Source organism: Sinocyclocheilus grahami, unplaced genomic scaffold (genome assembly GCF_001515645.1).
Source record: "Sinocyclocheilus grahami isolate Dianchi unplaced genomic scaffold, SAMN03320097.WGS_v1.1 scaffold56.1, whole genome shotgun sequence".
In the NCBI taxonomy this organism is placed as follows: domain Eukaryota; kingdom Metazoa; phylum Chordata; class Actinopteri; order Cypriniformes; family Cyprinidae; genus Sinocyclocheilus; species Sinocyclocheilus grahami.
This window is the reverse complement of record NW_015505235.1, coordinates 89,672-106,011: the sequence shown is the minus strand read 5'-3', so window position 1 is coordinate 106,011 and position 16,340 is coordinate 89,672. Positions and strand designations below refer to the sequence as shown.

The 16,340-nt window shown below is 40.9% G+C and overlaps 2 protein-coding genes across 2 annotated transcripts in view; one reads left to right on the top strand and one right to left on the bottom strand.

Annotated features, from left to right (window-relative positions):
* The window catches only part of LOC107583928 (conserved oligomeric Golgi complex subunit 5-like), a 78,834-nt gene that overhangs the window by 7,035 nt on the left and 55,459 nt on the right, over window positions 1-16,340 (top strand). The gene's annotated exons all lie outside the window — the stretch shown is intronic.
* Window positions 5,382-8,259, bottom strand: LOC107583929 (probable G-protein coupled receptor 22). The gene is given in 3 exon segments (XM_016270279.1): window positions 5,382-6,947; window positions 7,212-7,258; window positions 7,261-8,259. Coding segments are annotated over 3 exon segments (1,389 nt in total). The 5' UTR covers window positions 7,306-8,259; the 3' UTR covers window positions 5,382-5,650.

The window sequence follows — 16,340 nt, the reverse complement described above, 5'->3', positions numbered from 1 at the left end:
GGGAACTAATTTAGCTCCTACTTAAGAGCAGAGTCTAAAACAGTTCTATAGGAACTATCTGTGACGCAGTGATACACTGATTGACCAAACGCATACAGAACACCGGCTACTTGCCATTTTTAAAAAGCCATGTAAATATATTGTATAAAATTTACACACATAAAATTTACACAAACCTGGAAAACAACGATAACGGCATTTACTTGTTGTCTGCAGCGTTGTGTTCTTTTCTCTGCTTCGATGATATGTAACACTGCACGTTGTCATTGAAAATTTAATCTCTTAGCCCAGTTCTTGCTGTTTCAATCGCATAAATTGTGCATTTACATTCCATCTCCATTATCACGAAACCCATGACACGCAACAAAAACGGCTCCGATCACGGCGTCTTCCATTCACCGGTTGTTGGCGTTTGTAAATGGCGTGCTGTCGCTGTCGGCCACTTCAGAGTTCCTGCTGCCGGTGCAAATGCAACCAGGAAAACAGCCCGAGGGAGAAATTGGTTCTCTAGGATCGACCCTTCTAGCTAGTTCCTAGAGCTAAGTTCCTAGAACTACGCGGTGTGAAAGCCCCTTTTAAGTGTTCCTATTTTTCTAACATCATGGCAGTTTTTCATATAGGATTTGGGCATTTGGTAATGTTGAAATTTGTGTTCCTGTTTTTAGGACACTAATGGCAATTATTCAAAAGCTATAGCATCTTCCACTTTTGTGTAAATGGCATTAGTTCAATCTTGTATGGTTTCCAGGTCAGCCCTGTTCTTGTGGCCTAAATGTTTTGCTGAGTTTGCAACGCAGGTGCGAGGACCATCTAAAACTGGTTCTGAAATTGTCTGACCTGCTTTGGAGATATTTTAGGTTATGCTTCGTTGAAACCCCCTTGATTAACGCCTGACCCGAATCGTGTGTACAAGTGACTTTAGTTCTAATAGTGACCCGAGTGCATTATAATAATCTCATAGAGCTTACAGTAGACATGAAATCAAAGTTGACCCCATTTACTTTCTTAATGCACGCTCCAGGTCGTATTGGTGACGTCAACCCTCAACCCCTCTCTGTCAGAGAGCACCTTTCATGATCCAATCATTTTCTGTTGCATCAAATTAAAGCCTGCCCCACAGATTTTTTTCCATGTTGACAATCTTGTTTCACTAGAAAAGCCACATTTCAAAAGTAAAATGAGAACATAGAGCATTGGCATATTATTGTCTGGAGTTCATGTGGTTGTGGACACTATCTGAAATGAGAGAATTTGTTTTTCGGTCACGGGTTTAATGACTGTAATATCAGATTCATATTGACTCGTACTCTGTTGACCTTTTGTTTGTACATTTGCCTAGATGTCATATGGACAGATAAATAGTGCAATGCAAATTCAGTGTGCTCTTATTCCAAGTTTGTGTGATACAGTAAACACATGCTTCATTATTGAGTCTCAGGCCCTGTGGGATAAATTCCAGTGAAGATCAGCAAGGTCCTTTTTCCTGGTTTCTATTTGCATATTGTTTTCAAATGAAGCTAAATCAATGCAGGCGGACAGTAGTTTCCCATTGTGCATAAGGAGGGCATGCTGATTTTTGTATTTACCACTTGCATAAGCTCTGTTTGTGAGTTGCTTCCTGTTAGAGTTCCAAATCAGTCAGTTATGAGATTCCTTAAAAGGCAACCTGAGCTGTAGTCTTATTCTCTTTGTGACAAAATATGATTCAGTAATATGTTTTCCATCCATTGAATTATTTATCATGTCAAAGTGAAGGTCATATTTGGATTCGTCTCACCCAGCTAATGGATTACAGAGACATCTTTGCATTAGCGTCACCATCCAAGATGAGACAGTTAGACTGCTCTAACAGCACCTGTCCGTTCTTTTTGCTGGATGCTCAGCTTTTATGCCTTCCCTCCACCCCCTCAAGGTATAACATGAACAGCCATGGTCTGATATGATATTATCTGTTTGTGCACCTCTCTGGCATCCAGCGTAGGAAGCCGTCTAACAAATCTCCCATTAGGCAACTTGTTTAAAAACACACTGCCTTACAAGGAAAGCTTTTTGTCTGTAGGTTTTAACAGTGTTTTACGGTACATGCTAGATCACGAATACAGCAGGATGCAGCTCTGAAACTGTAGAAGCAATTAAACTGCTTTCTTTGTTTTGAAGTCTGTCTCTGTCTAGTGCATGCTGTCCTCAGATGCTGTTACAAGAAACCCGACGAGGTGCAGTTGGACAGTGACTGGGTCGAGCTTGAGAGTTTATAGAAATTCTGATAGCATCATGTTATTGGATTGTAAACAAGACAATCAGTAAATGATAAGGTTTAATTGACAAATCGATTTCCTGTTTACCATAACTGTGTGAGACCTTAACTGAGACATCATTGTGTTCCAGCGTAGTGTTGAATGGATAGGCAGCATATATAATTTTTTTACCAAAGTGGCCAGTATGGCATCAATTCAAAACCGTTCTTTTTTTGTCATTAGCTTTGCAGGCCATTTGTTATTTTCTTGGTTTATCTCACTGCTTGCACAAAAAATATGCCTGAAATAGCTCTGAATTATGGCGGTCCTAACACAATAATGACAGCTCACCATCTTGCTAAGATGATTTATGAATCCCTTCCCAGCGATGTAAGGTATGGATGGGTGGCCAGATGGATTGAACAGTTGAGGGAGAACTCTAAATGGCTTAAAGGGAAGATTGACTAGGGCAATGGAAGGAGGTGAAGGTGTTTTGATTGGTGGAGGACGTGTGTGACTGCTGTCAGCCATAATGAGATGATTGGAGTGGGATAACATGGGCAAACTGAAAGAATGAGGCTGTTATTGGGGAGAGGAAATCAAAGTCAGATAAATGTCAAGAGCTGAGAATTGACAGGAAGAAAGATGAACTGCATGCTGCAATCTGTTTGGGAAACAGTCATATATCTATATTTGAGTAAATGTACTTGCATGTCCTACCTTGTTACGCTAAATTTTTCAAAAACATTTGCTATTACTGATCACTCATTTAAACTCCCATAGTACCTTGGCTAAATTTGTCTATTTACAAAGCAAATGGCTTTCAGAGTAGTGGACAGATTCCTAAGATTCAGTGCAGGGGATTTAATTCTGTTTGTTTTCTACATCACTTGAACTGCACCTGCCTGCCAGATGGAGATGGAATGTCAATCACAGGACTTTGGACTTAGTGACTCACTCTTCTGGGAATATATGAGTGACATATGGACGTCGCGATCAGTGTAGCAAGGTAAGAGGAATAGATTGAGCAAATGAAAACAGACAGTGGAAAAGTAAGGATGCTCCATGAGGATGCTCCAATTAACTAGATTTTTAAAGACAAAGAGGTGATGTGGTTTGTGGTTTGGCTGTGGATATGGGGACTGACAGAGAGAACACTTGACTCTTGGGTGCTGCTCAAAGAAGATTTGATCCTTTTTTACTTGGTGCATTAAGTTTTTGGTTAAGGTTGTGTAAAACAAAAAAAAAATCTAACCAAGTTACCGGGGTCTAAATCAAGATACATGTAATAGTAGCAATACCAGTCAGTTCAGCATTCTTAACCTCTTTTTATTAGCATTAAAAATGAAACAGTACTTTGCATTTGTGCTAATGTGACTTTGGATGCTTTCAGGCCCTGCGCACGACTTGTAAGCAGAGCCGTCCAAGTTTTGGCAGCCCTTTTTACTGGCAGAAGGCCCATTGCTCGCTTGCAAATATGATATTTTTCCCCACTTGCCTCTCAGAAATGTCTATACAGCTTGTTTACAGCAAAACAATAAAGCCTCCATTCATGGCCAACACCAAACCTTCGGTCAAGTCATCACAGGGTAACAGCTCCACAGGCCTCTGTATGATCTGTTGCATATGAGGATGGCCTAAAGGGTTCTTAGAATTTGCCATGTGAGTTTTAGGAGTTGTCTGGGAGTACATCTAGGCTAAAAGTAGCCATTTTGCCCTTGATATTAAAGCATAGAGCCCCAGGATAGCTGGGACTCGGGTACAGCATTGACAGATGGACAGATTTGTCACATTGTGCAGCTTTTGTTACAGTAACTCACTGTTTTGAGAGACCTGTACTCCATAAAAGACGTGCATCAATCATGCACTTCAGCTCCCACTTTCTCTTGTTCGGCACAGTGTGTGAGCTCTAAATATGGATCAGCCCTGGCTCTGAGCCTTTATCTATAGATAAACTCAAGAACGTATGATTGTAGAACAGTCACTTGATGATATAAGCTGAAAATTAATAATGTTTAGTTCCTGACACTGCAGTAATCACAAACAAACTGTCAGATGGGTTTACAATCAAGTTTAAAGCCTACCCAGCTGAGATGCGATTTGGGTAACTGCCAGTACCTGTGCATATAATTGTTTTGCATTTTGCACCAGCATAAACTGAAAGATTTAGTGTGTGAAAATCTTTTAGTTCTTGAAACAGCTGTTTAATTTGATAAAGTATATTCAATTAGCATTTAGGGGCTCTACAGTGTCATATGTAACACCCTTAAGATATTCCCACCTCTATTTACTAACCTTAGATACCCCCTTGAGAACATTATCTGGTTGTGTAACATCACAAATTTGATTAGTCTCAGCACTGTAAATGATTTGATCAACACCACATCCAACATCATTTGCATCTATTCCTGAAACTGAACAACTGTCAACTCAGTCAGGAATTAACCTGCCCCTAGTGACTCTGTATTTTACTTAATTTTCACTGTTTAATGGCATGACTTTGCCTCTCATACTGAACAGTGTGTGACCTTTCATTGCTGCAATGCAAAGGTGATTATTTTTGTAGGCTGCCAAAAGATACAGTTATCACCCTCTAATCCAGTCTAACCCATAATCAAACACCATCAGCTCAATAGGTCTCATAAGGTCAAGTATTTGGAATCAACACCTTTTCATTGACACTCCCCATCCACTTCATACTCCAGCAGCTTTATTGGACGATATACTGTGAGCCACCTCCCTCATCCCTATAAAAAGATATGATTTTTATGGCAACTGGCCATGCAAGTGATTTTGAAAGGAAGCAGACCTTGCTTTGCAAGTGCACCCTGTGACATGTTGACCTGAGTAATATAGCCATCTTGTTCCTTAATTGCAGGGTGGAGGGCAGCTAATATCCACTTAATGAAACTCATAGTGTGAATTCTTAACAGTGTTTATCTTATATTTTGCAATAGTAAAAATTGAGGTGGCTGAAGCCAAAAGAGAACAAAGACATATAACCACTTTCTCTACAGAGTGAAAAAACTACTCGAGCAATACGACCCAGTGTTATCACAGTTGCGCAGGGTTGATCTTGATAGCAAAAAAATTCTTCTGCTGCTTTTGGGGGTATTTAATGCAAATGAACACACCCAGGAGCATCAGTTTCTACGTCTTTACATTTGTGGTTTATACTTTACTTGGGTATGTATGTACAATCTCTAGGACCACTTCAAAAAAACACATGCAGTATTTACACTTTAGCATCTATGACATCTACAATAGTCACCATTACAATAAATAATAATAAATTATTCCTCTTGAGAGACTGTACATTTAATACACTTAAATTCATTACTGCTTTGGATTAGTGGTTTCCCTTTTTAATGATTCTGTACCTGATGCGGATGTTTGCCTTAAATTGGCCCAGTAGCTCATTCCACATCCCCTGATGAGAGGCATTTTTGCCTGACCTCCGTCTCCTCAAAAGTCACCTTTTTGTTCCTTTTTGGGTCAATCCATGAGTTGTGGATGACCACATTATTGGGCATAGGGTCAGCCTCTACAACCGACACAACACGCTTCTTCATTTTACTCTTTAGAACCTTCTGAAATTTCTGCCGAGTGAAGGCATAGAGCAGCGGGTGAAAAATGGTGGTTCCATAAGCCATGACCAGGAAGCCCAGTCTGAGACGCACAGTGAGGTTGCTCGGCCCTGCACTCAGGATAACCGTATTGAGCACGGTGATGGGTGTCCAGCAAAGCAGGAAGGTGGAGATGATAAGAAGCGACATGCGGAAAACCCTCTTTTGACGTTCACGGCGTTCCCTGTGCCGTTTGACTGCCCTGCGGAGGGCTATGATCACGGACACAGAGGTACGCATGGCCAGTGGCGGATTCCTGCCTGCACTGCTCTGTGAGGCATCGGTGGACTCTGGCTGAGTGGAAGTCATGGAGATGGTCTTTTTCTTTCTCTGTTTCTTCTTGGGCGCCGAATGGAAACGTGTGCCAATACGGATGTTGAGCGCCTGCAGAATCTTGTAGTAAGTAACCAACATGACCACAGCAGTGAAGAAGAAGATCGGGATCTGTGCCAACAGGTGATAGTAGAGGCCCAATTCAGTGTAATATTGGTTTGACGGTTCCTCCCCCTCTGTCTGATTCCTTTCGTTACCTGCCTGGCTAAAGAAACCCTCTTCTATGAAGGGTACCAGAAAGCTAAGGAATGATAAAGCCCAAATGAACCCTAATAAGGCCACTGCTCGTCCCATTGTCAGAACTCGATTTGCAGGCCGAACTGAGATGTCATAGCGGTCTAGTGTGATGGCCAGGACATTGGCAGCAGTAGCCACGCTAGCAAAAGACACACAAGCCTCGTGGAAGCAGCAAATGAGTGCACTGTTGCCTTCCAGTGGCAATAGCACCACCACAATCGTAAGTGGGATGCAGCCCACACACACCAGGACGTCCAGTACATGAAGGTTCATGGTTACGATGTTGCTGACAGAGCTCACCAGGTTTGACTTCATACAATAGAGAGCCAGCACAGTCAGGTTGCTACTGAGACCCAGCACGATCTCCAACATGAGGAAACCTGTTAGAGACACCTGGAAGCTGACAGGGTAAGGAGTGTCCAAGTCCATTTCGAAGTCAAGAGGTTCAACGTTATCGAGGACAGTGATGTTGCTCATGATGGTCTGGAATCCCAGCACAGGAGGGGTATGCATTCTCCTACACACGCAAAAACAGAAGATGGTTGATTAAACGCTACATGTATTTCTAAGAAGCATTTCTATGACATGCTACTGAGTGTATGCTAATGCCAGAACTGTTAAGCTTCTGAAATATAACTTGGAATTAATTTAGCCAAATTCTAGCTGGCAACTAACAAGAATGTGAATGGAAAGGACCACAGTTAATAGTGTAAAAAGGATGAAACATTTATCTGCTTTTCACATGCAGATAAAAAGATGTGCATACACTAACAAAACTCACCCCTCCCTTGTGTTCACTGTCCTCTTTAGGAGCTCGTGTAGCAAATACAACCAAAGCGTTGATGTATTGGCAGGTTGTCATAGACGCCAACCATACTCCAGCACCTCTTTATCTCAGCAGTGTCCTTTGCTCCTTCAATGCCATTCTGTTATGTACTTGCTCCGTTGTGTGCTTTTTTTGTTTTTTTAAATAAACTAATATTTAACAAATGCATCAGCTAAGGCTGTCCTCAACCCCAGCATGGCACAGACTGGACAAGTGAGGACACCCCGTTTTCCTCAGACATCTCTCTGTAGAGTTGATTAAACACCGTCTAAACAGCTCATACCTCTTTCCCTTGCATCCTCAGATTTCTGTGGGAGGATGTGGGAGATGGAAACACTCTGCTCTTCCTTTTCAGAGCGTGGGAAGGGTTTGTGCATTGTAATATCCACGTGGTCCTGACATGAAAGCTGTGTTGTATTCAGGTTTGTTTTTAGCCTTTTGTCCTTTGTGTTGGCCGAGCAGATTTTACAGAAGTGATCAGGGACAGCACCGTGTCCCATCCTTGCAGAAGTCCTCTCTTTTCATTGTTTATTCCAAGACTTTCCGAACCACAAGAAGAAATTCATCTCCCTCAGTGTGACAGGTAAGGACTGGCATTCCCTCCTCACTATATAACAAAAGTTGCACCGACTCCTACAGAGTCCATGGTCCCTTGTATTCCACCTGAGTAAATCACACTCCCACCTGCTGTACCACAATATAGCTCCAGGAGACCAGGCAGGTAGACAGCAGTACGCAGTAATCACAACAAGGTCACAGGTTTCCAGAGGGAAGGAGGTAGTCAGGCCGGTGCACTGTGTGGGATATATTTACCCTCTCTTTTTCACAATGTTCAAGTGGGACAAAGGAACAGGGGCTCCATCCTCAGTAGTTTCACACTCTGGCTGCTGGTAGGTGCAAAAAAGTGAGAGTTAGAATTATTTTTTGTCTTTCTACCCTAGTCATAAATGACCTTGAAAATCTCTAAAGGATAGTGATGGCATCTTATCATTCGCATAAGCCATTTTACACTAACTTTGTCCACAATCAATGGTTTCTGGTTGTTCTGAGACCTTGTAATGATTGTGCACCCTTCCAATTGCTAAGAATTAACCCCAGTCAAAGCCAACTTTTTGTCTTTGAAGGTGTCTCTGGTGTAATTTGTTAGTTGAGAAGCCTTAAGCCCAACTCATTAAACTCATGTTCCTTTGGAATAATGGACTCCCACAGCGACTGTGAGTGGTTGTTTGCAGAGCAGGTTTGCAGTACTCCCACACCATACGTGCATGGGCAATATTCCATATATGTGAAGCGGAATACTCATACATCTCCAAGCATCTCTCTCACTCTTTCTCTATTTTTCTGAGCTGGAAGGCAGTTTTCAGCACTAGCCAGAGACCGTAATAGCGACAAGAGCGCTCACATCATCTTCCCTTAAGAGGATAATGGTTGGATGGGTTTCGATTACTCAGTTTTGCTCTTTCCACATACATTAATTGAGTTAAATGTGTCAATTAATGTGTTGGCCACTGGAGGATTCACATCAAAATACAGCATGCATTTATTTTTTTCGCAGTGCAAGCATCAAAGCAAGTTTTTCTTCAAAACAGTTGTTAAATCAATTCATATTCCTGTCCAAAGAATAGAATCTAACTGCTCTGAATTTAAAGCATACTATCACGTAAATGTATTCATTCTTGGTAGCAACCCTGTACATTTTAAAAAGTAAAAGTTGTCAGCTTTGTACAGATTTCTAAAGTTATGCCTTGTATGGAATAGAATGCATTCCCTTTAGCAGATGTTCCAGTTGTGAGAGAACAGAAACTTGAAGCTTTTTACCTCTCGTTGCTGCCATAAGAGTGAGTGACCTGGTAGCCCATATATTTCCCAGTTTGAGTAGAGCCATGCCAGGACGAGTAATAAAGGACATGCTTATCTGACGGGATGAGTCTGGCAGTCTTCCTCTATCTGCCTTTCTGTGAACGCTCCCTTGCCTGACAAGGGGGGCAGGGAAGTCAGATGTTTTAGGATGTTGTGCCATGCATCTCGCTTAGAGATCTGCTCCTCTCCTTCTCCCTTGTTCATTCCCTCTCAGTCTTTCTCTCTCTCACCATCCCTACGCTCAGCGCTTTCAAAATGCCCTACCTACTCATCTCTCTCCTCCTCCTCTTTTTGCTCTCTCTCTCTCTTCCCTCCCACCTCCCTCATCACTCTCGCTTCCCCCTCCCCCTTCCTCCCTGTCTCTGCTGTGGTTTATAACACTCCTCTGGTTCCCGATTGGTCTCCTGTAATAGTTGTCACCCTTTCTTCCCCTGTTGATCAAATAGGGCTTTTACCAACAGGTGAATTTTACTCTTTGTTGACATTGTCACAAAATACACTACTTCTCTGCTTTCTTGCTAACTTTTTATTTCAATTCTTAAATTGTCCATGCAACGACAGTTCAGGAGCGAGTAAATAAAAATCCATGTAATAGCCTTGAGCAAGGATGTGGGTGAGTTTACTTACAAGGCAAGGGCTCCATCTGAGTCTTCACAATGAAAACATGACAAACCTCGCACGAAGCGTGATTTAGGTTCTGCCTTTTTTGCCGCACTTGTGTGGGCGTGTTGGTGCACACTGATGCGGAGAGGAGGAATGGGCTAATTATGGAACATCACTTTTCTCACCAAATTCAAAACTCTATTGTTGTAGATGACACAAATATCACAAAAAGGCTTCAAATTACCAAGCTGAACATACTTGTAAATATTTCAAGGTGAGCATTAATATTGAAACTTTTTGTTCAAGACATTTCTCGGTAGATGCCTGAGCGAGAGAAGGTGTTGATTTTTTATATATTTTTAGACAATTACTTGAACTAGTGGCCCAAAGCTCAATTCCCTTGGATTACAAAAGCTGTTGTCTTATTCGACATTTCTAGTGTCTGTCAATAATGACCACTCTCTTTATGTCGTTATCTCTGTCCCGTTGTATAAACTGCCCTATTGAGTGTGTTTGTGTGATTCTAGCTTGATAATGCTGCTGTGACTGATGCTCACTGAGTGGAAGCAGAACTCCAGAAGCCCTGGGTGAATTAACTTGTGCTTAGCAACCACAGGTTCCAGAAGCGGAAGGTAAGATGCCAGGTGCCAGCTCGCAGGCACGGCCCTCTGGGATGCTGCCTTGCAGTTTGCCACTTCTCATCTGGCTGAATCCCTTCCATATATTTAGAGTCCTACCACCACTGTTTTTTATTGTTGTTTTATTATATTTCAATCTTCTTATTTCATATACATTTAAAAGTTAAAGCGTAAGCCATTTGTTACTTAATGTTTTGTTCAGTTCATAGTTCACCTAAAAATGAAAATTTTGTCATCAGTGACATTTGTCATTTTTTTCTTCTTCTGCAGAACACAAAGAGATTTTGAGTAAAAAAAAAAAAAAAGTTTAATTTAATGGGGTCCTGAACAACATTTGCTTCTGTTGCACAAAAAAGTGTTTTTTCAAAATATGTTCCACAGAAGTATATATAGTCATATAGAAGTGTGAGTGGTGGGTCATACTTCATTTTCTGGCTCTTCTTCAAACTCTATCTCTCTGTATCCTTTTTGGCACTACTCTCATCCAGAGCCATGTGTCAGGTAGGACAAGTTGGAGAGCTTTATCCGAATGTGATTCGCTGTCCCAAGGTCCCTTATCTGCTATTACATTTTAGAGATACTGTTCCTTTTTTATTGGTACATGCTGTTAACTTTAACAAGCTCATTTGAGCAGAAGTTTAAAGAAAACGGCCACCTAAAACCAAAGCCAAACAGGAAATTCTGCTTGGCCTATAGTGTTGTATTTTGTTGGCTCACTACTCCCTCAGAGACTCTGGAGCTGTTCATGGTCACGTTCCCAGTGTCTCCAAGGGCTGTCTTGCATGTGGACTTGGGACAGACCAAATACAGATGACAGACCCAGTGGTCAAAGTCGCCTTTGGCAGTCCACAGTCCCCAAAGTCCTACAGCTGTTCCATCACGGCTCAGTGTAAGAACTGCACATCTGAGTGGAACTAAGTGGAACTACAGTTTACCGCTGCACTGCAAATAGATGCACATGACTGAACTGACTTTGGAGCAGTTTATGTTGTTAAACTTATTTGTGTTTGACATTCAATGGCCTGGAATATGATGCAAGCAGATGCAAGGAGCTTTTGGATGCTTTTACAGCTTTAAACAGATTTTCAAGCACTCTCTCAACCAATGGAATTGATACAGATGGTTATACTAAAGATAGTGCAGTCTCATATTCTGAGGTGTTAGGTTGCGTTTTTCAGTGCTCATTATCAGAGTTATAATGAACAATAATAGTGATGGCTAGACGATAATTTTCAGACAGCCTCAAATGCAGTGGAAGGGTCTGGTCTGTGGGAAATGGGATTGTCCTGTATTTAGCAGATTTCAGAGGCTTTAGTTGTATAAACAGTGTCAAGTCCCCTTAGCCTCTGCAGGGCCAACACGTCATTCTGTGACGCAAGGTTAGTGTTAATGTGAGTCTAGATCCCCCACATTGTGTTTTCACGGTGGCAGATTAGCGGGGACACCCTGACTGTGAACTTCTGCTTTCTGCGTATGTTGGTTCAGCTTTGCTTAGCCATCCCAAAGGGATTTTGTCCAATCCCAACAAAGCATTCCGAGTTCATCCACTTCCTGCCACAGTTTAGAGGGCTGTGTTGTTATGTGTTTTGTTGTACCGGGGGAGGGGAGGCATGGGAAAACGCTATCCCTTATGAGAGGGGTGACCTTCAGAAAGCTCCATCACTTTCCTCATGCCTAATCTGTTCTGATTCAAGGACAGAAACACTTGTGTCTGTTACTACTGGAGTCTCATGCTAATGAAACAAACATTGTTGATCTTTAGTTGTTGGTTAATGCTGAGAGGGAAGGTGTTTAACATGTAGGACTGCCTGTTTCATGCATTAAGCACTACACATAGACATGTGTACGCGGTATAATTAAAATGGAAATTGAAACTGAAAAGCAAACCACACATTCCTTACTGAAAGCGTGCATCTCAATACATTTTGTGCAATTTTAAGATCTTTCACAAGTGCTTTTTCATTCTTCAGACAATGCCCCACAAAATGACTTGCATAGTAAATAATAGATATTCTTCATAAATATTCTGTTACGTTTATATTTCACTTTTGTAATGTAATATTGTTATGGGAAATTGTAAATGGTATGGTAATATAGTGGTATATCCATAATATTATTAAATTAAATAAAACAGGACATCTAACAATATGTAGTCTCATAAAGTATAAGTACATTTTACCAGAATCTTCTCCTCTGGTCTCTTCCGAATCACATTTACAGTACATCATCTATTTTATTACACCATGAACAGTAGAAGCAGTGGTTTACCACCTTAACTTGGTGACAAGTGAACTTGGTATGTTATTGAGGTATGGAGATGGTAGCTTGAACACCTGTCTGAAAGAGCCCAGCTTATTCTTCCAGTTGGTCAAATTGATGTGCGAAAACAATGCCTGACCTTTGGATGTGATTTCAGTGTGCAAGTAGTGATCCTGCCAAGAAGTTGCTGGAGCGATATTCACTGTCTTGTCAGTTCTGATCAGCTGAATTGTTTGTGTTTCCCTCACCGGTCACGTATCGTAACAATGAAGCGTCCAGGTGAAAGGAGACATTGGGTCTGGTGAGAAAATAAGTCATTTGACAGAGAAATTATCCAAGGTTGCTTTCCGTCTAAGTGACTTGGCATGACGTTCTCACATGATATTGGCATGATTTCAGAAATGCATGTAGGTTGTTCTCATGACCATCGTCTGTCATGAGACACTGTGCAGGTCACAGGTTAATGAAAACAGTTTTCCTCCACTGCTGCTGGGGTATGATATGTGATGAGGTCCTAAGTGATATAATTTTCTTTGAAACAGAAACCGTCAGTTAACATTTGTTGTACTTTCAGTTAGATTATCCAGATGTTTTGGCACTGCAAATGTTTTCTGCTTTATTTTTTTATTTTTTTATTTTGCACTGAAAACAAAGCGCACTTTTTTGGTTTTGGGCATGTCTTGTGACTCATTGTCACAAGACATTCAAATAATCAAAAGGCTTGACTCACCTCTCAACAGACACAAGTGCTTGGTGTTGAGTTCTTGAATTTAAATGCTTTTGATCCTAGTATTGCGCTTTTATTTGGCATTTTCTTTCTCTTCCTTGTAATTTTAGAGATGACTGTCTACACCAACAGCAATTACCTTTTTTCACTTTCGTTTTAATCTCAAACTTATTGAGTGCCCCTCTTTGCAAGAATCACCTCTTCAGACAGACACCATATTGAATTTTCACTAATGTTTCTTATCGGTCCCTTTGTTTTTACACTATAAAAATTGCATTTCCAAGGTCACAGTTAGAATCGTTTTACACTATATTGCACACCGCACATTCTCTATGTGGAGTGGCTGTTGTGCTCCATTCCAGATAAATGCAGGTAATAACTGTGATTCATGCTGAGCCTAGAGTCCTCTAGTGCCTCTACAAAAAGGAAGGATATGCGAAGAGTCAACACATGGTCATACGAGTGTCTTTTATTCTGCAACACCGAAACTACAGACCCCACCATGATCAAATGAGAACAATTAAAGATACCTACAAGTTATTGGTGTTTCCTGATTTCCTGAGTTATATGACAAACCCTATTTAACTGGCAGAATATTGCAACTTTACAAGGACACTAATTCATGCAAGTCCCCCAAAAAGGCTGGTCGTCCACATAAGACAAATGCACAAGAAGACAGGATAATGCAGAGACTCTCGATGGGGACTCGGTTCAGCACTGCAGCTGGAATTGCTCGCTAGTTCAACTATGAACAGGGTATTGATCGGTATCTGCATTTTTAAGAAAAGTCAGACTCAAAACGCACTCTGCAGTGATCAAGCCTCTCATCAAAAAAAAATAATCAAAAGGCTTGACTCACCTCTGCTAATGAGCATGTTGTGTGGAGACAGGAGTACTGGCCCAAAGTTCACTTTAGTAATGAGAGCAAGTTTAATTTATTTGGGTCCGATGGGAAACATTATGTTCAGTGTCAAACTGGGGAAAGACTGAACCCTGAGTGCCTAAAGAAGTCAATGAAAGGTGGAGGAGGAAGTGTCATGCTTTGGGGGATGTTTTGTGCTGCAAGAGTTGGGCCGCCTAATAAACAGCTACATGTCAGAGTGAATGCAAATGTTTATTAGAACCTCCTTCAGCAACATGCAGTACATTCCCTGAAAGCATCTCCCAATCAACCTGCAATTTTCATGCAAGACAATGCCCCCGTCACACTGCAAAACAGATAAAGCAGTTCCTTGAAGGTAAGAACATTGAAATAATGAAATGGCCGGAGATCTAACCCCAACTGAAAATCTCTGGAAAATCCTTGGCAACAAAGTTATGGCTAAGAAACCCACTACAGCTACCGAACTATGGAAGAGACTGGAAGAAGAGTGGATCAAGATCACACCCATAGCCAGAACTTATTTTATCTGGTGGGTGCTGGTGGGTGGGGCTTGATGTTGCAGGGCGGGGCCATGGTGGGGGATTTTTGACAAAATCCTAATATTAAACAGCCTAAACTCTTATAGATTAACATACAAATGAAGACAAGAGTTCAATGCGAAACAATATTTGTGCTTTTGTAGTTTTAGTTCAATAATTTTTTCTTTAATATTTCTATTATTTAAGGGGATTTTACTAAATATTAACATCGCTGATATGCAAAAGTTTTGGTCAGTGCACTTTGGCGAATTCTCTCATCAGAAACAACAAAGTGCATGCGATGTAAATAAGAGATTAATTCATCATACACTGCAGAGAACATCACTGATCATAGCTTTTTTAGAGTGCTTGCGCTCACGCTAGATTGAATTCAGTGATAATGTAAATGTTCTTTGCTCACTGTATAATTTGTTCGCTGTTTGAATAATCGTGGACATGCTGCATTTTAAACTTAAAATGTCTTTTTATTAAACGTGATCAGGTTAAATACAAATTCAGTCTTATTAAAATATTTTATGTCATAATATGGGAGCCTATTTGCCTAAAATGTTATGATTTCCGTAGTTAATTGAATCCATGAATCGCCTGTGATTTTGAACACAATTTTGTGTAGTTTGTCAGCTCTGCATAGTAAATGCCGCTTCATCTGAAACCACGTGCTGGAGATTTACTACTAATCACCAGAAGCGGCTTTACTGACGAGATGCTCATGAAAATCGCATTCGATTTTTTTGCCCCGCCCTGGTGTGAGGGGGAGATGTAAGGGCGTGCGCCTCAAGGCGCACAAGAAAAATACAACTATACTAGGCTATATATTTCTGGTCAGTTTAACAAATGATTAATCACAAAACTATCACAAAAATTAAGTATCTTGGGGATGATCGAGGTGCACAAGGAAAATCTCAGACTGCAGCACCCACAGCACCCCTAGTTCCTGCGGCCATGATCACACCAGCGCAGTCTGAGAAGCTAGTGAAGAAACAGCCTCAGATGTGCCGAAGTCACTCAAAGCAGGGGCCTCTACAATTCCTACAACTTTTTGACAGCTGTAGCCCTCCATAATTTTAGTTGTAATCTTCCTTCGTGCTACATTGGTTACTGTTCTCTAATTTTGATCACTGTGTTTTCCACAAAATACAGGTTTTTGTTGAAAGGCCATGGTTATTTTGTTAAACATGTTAGTACAACAGTGGTTGTACCCACAGCTAATATTCCTTCAAATTATGAGCGATGAAGATTAACAATATTTCAGAAAAAATCAAGTATTTATAGATTGTTCTCTAGTTTTGATCTCTACTGTACAACTGGAAAGGCACAGGGGTGAGTAATAATGGCATAATTGTCATTTTGGGGTGGCGTACCCCTTTAATTTAACAAGTAGTGTCCAGTTACTGTTACCTTAGAAATAAATAGGGTTCTTTTTGCATTTTGAACCCAATATTGTGTAAAAACATGCAAGTAGAATGCAAGTATGAGTAGCAGAGTACAGACAGAGCAGAGTGTTGTCCCTTACATGAAGAATGCATTATGTGCATGCTATATTTAATTAAATCTCAGCCTTTTGCAGTTTAATAA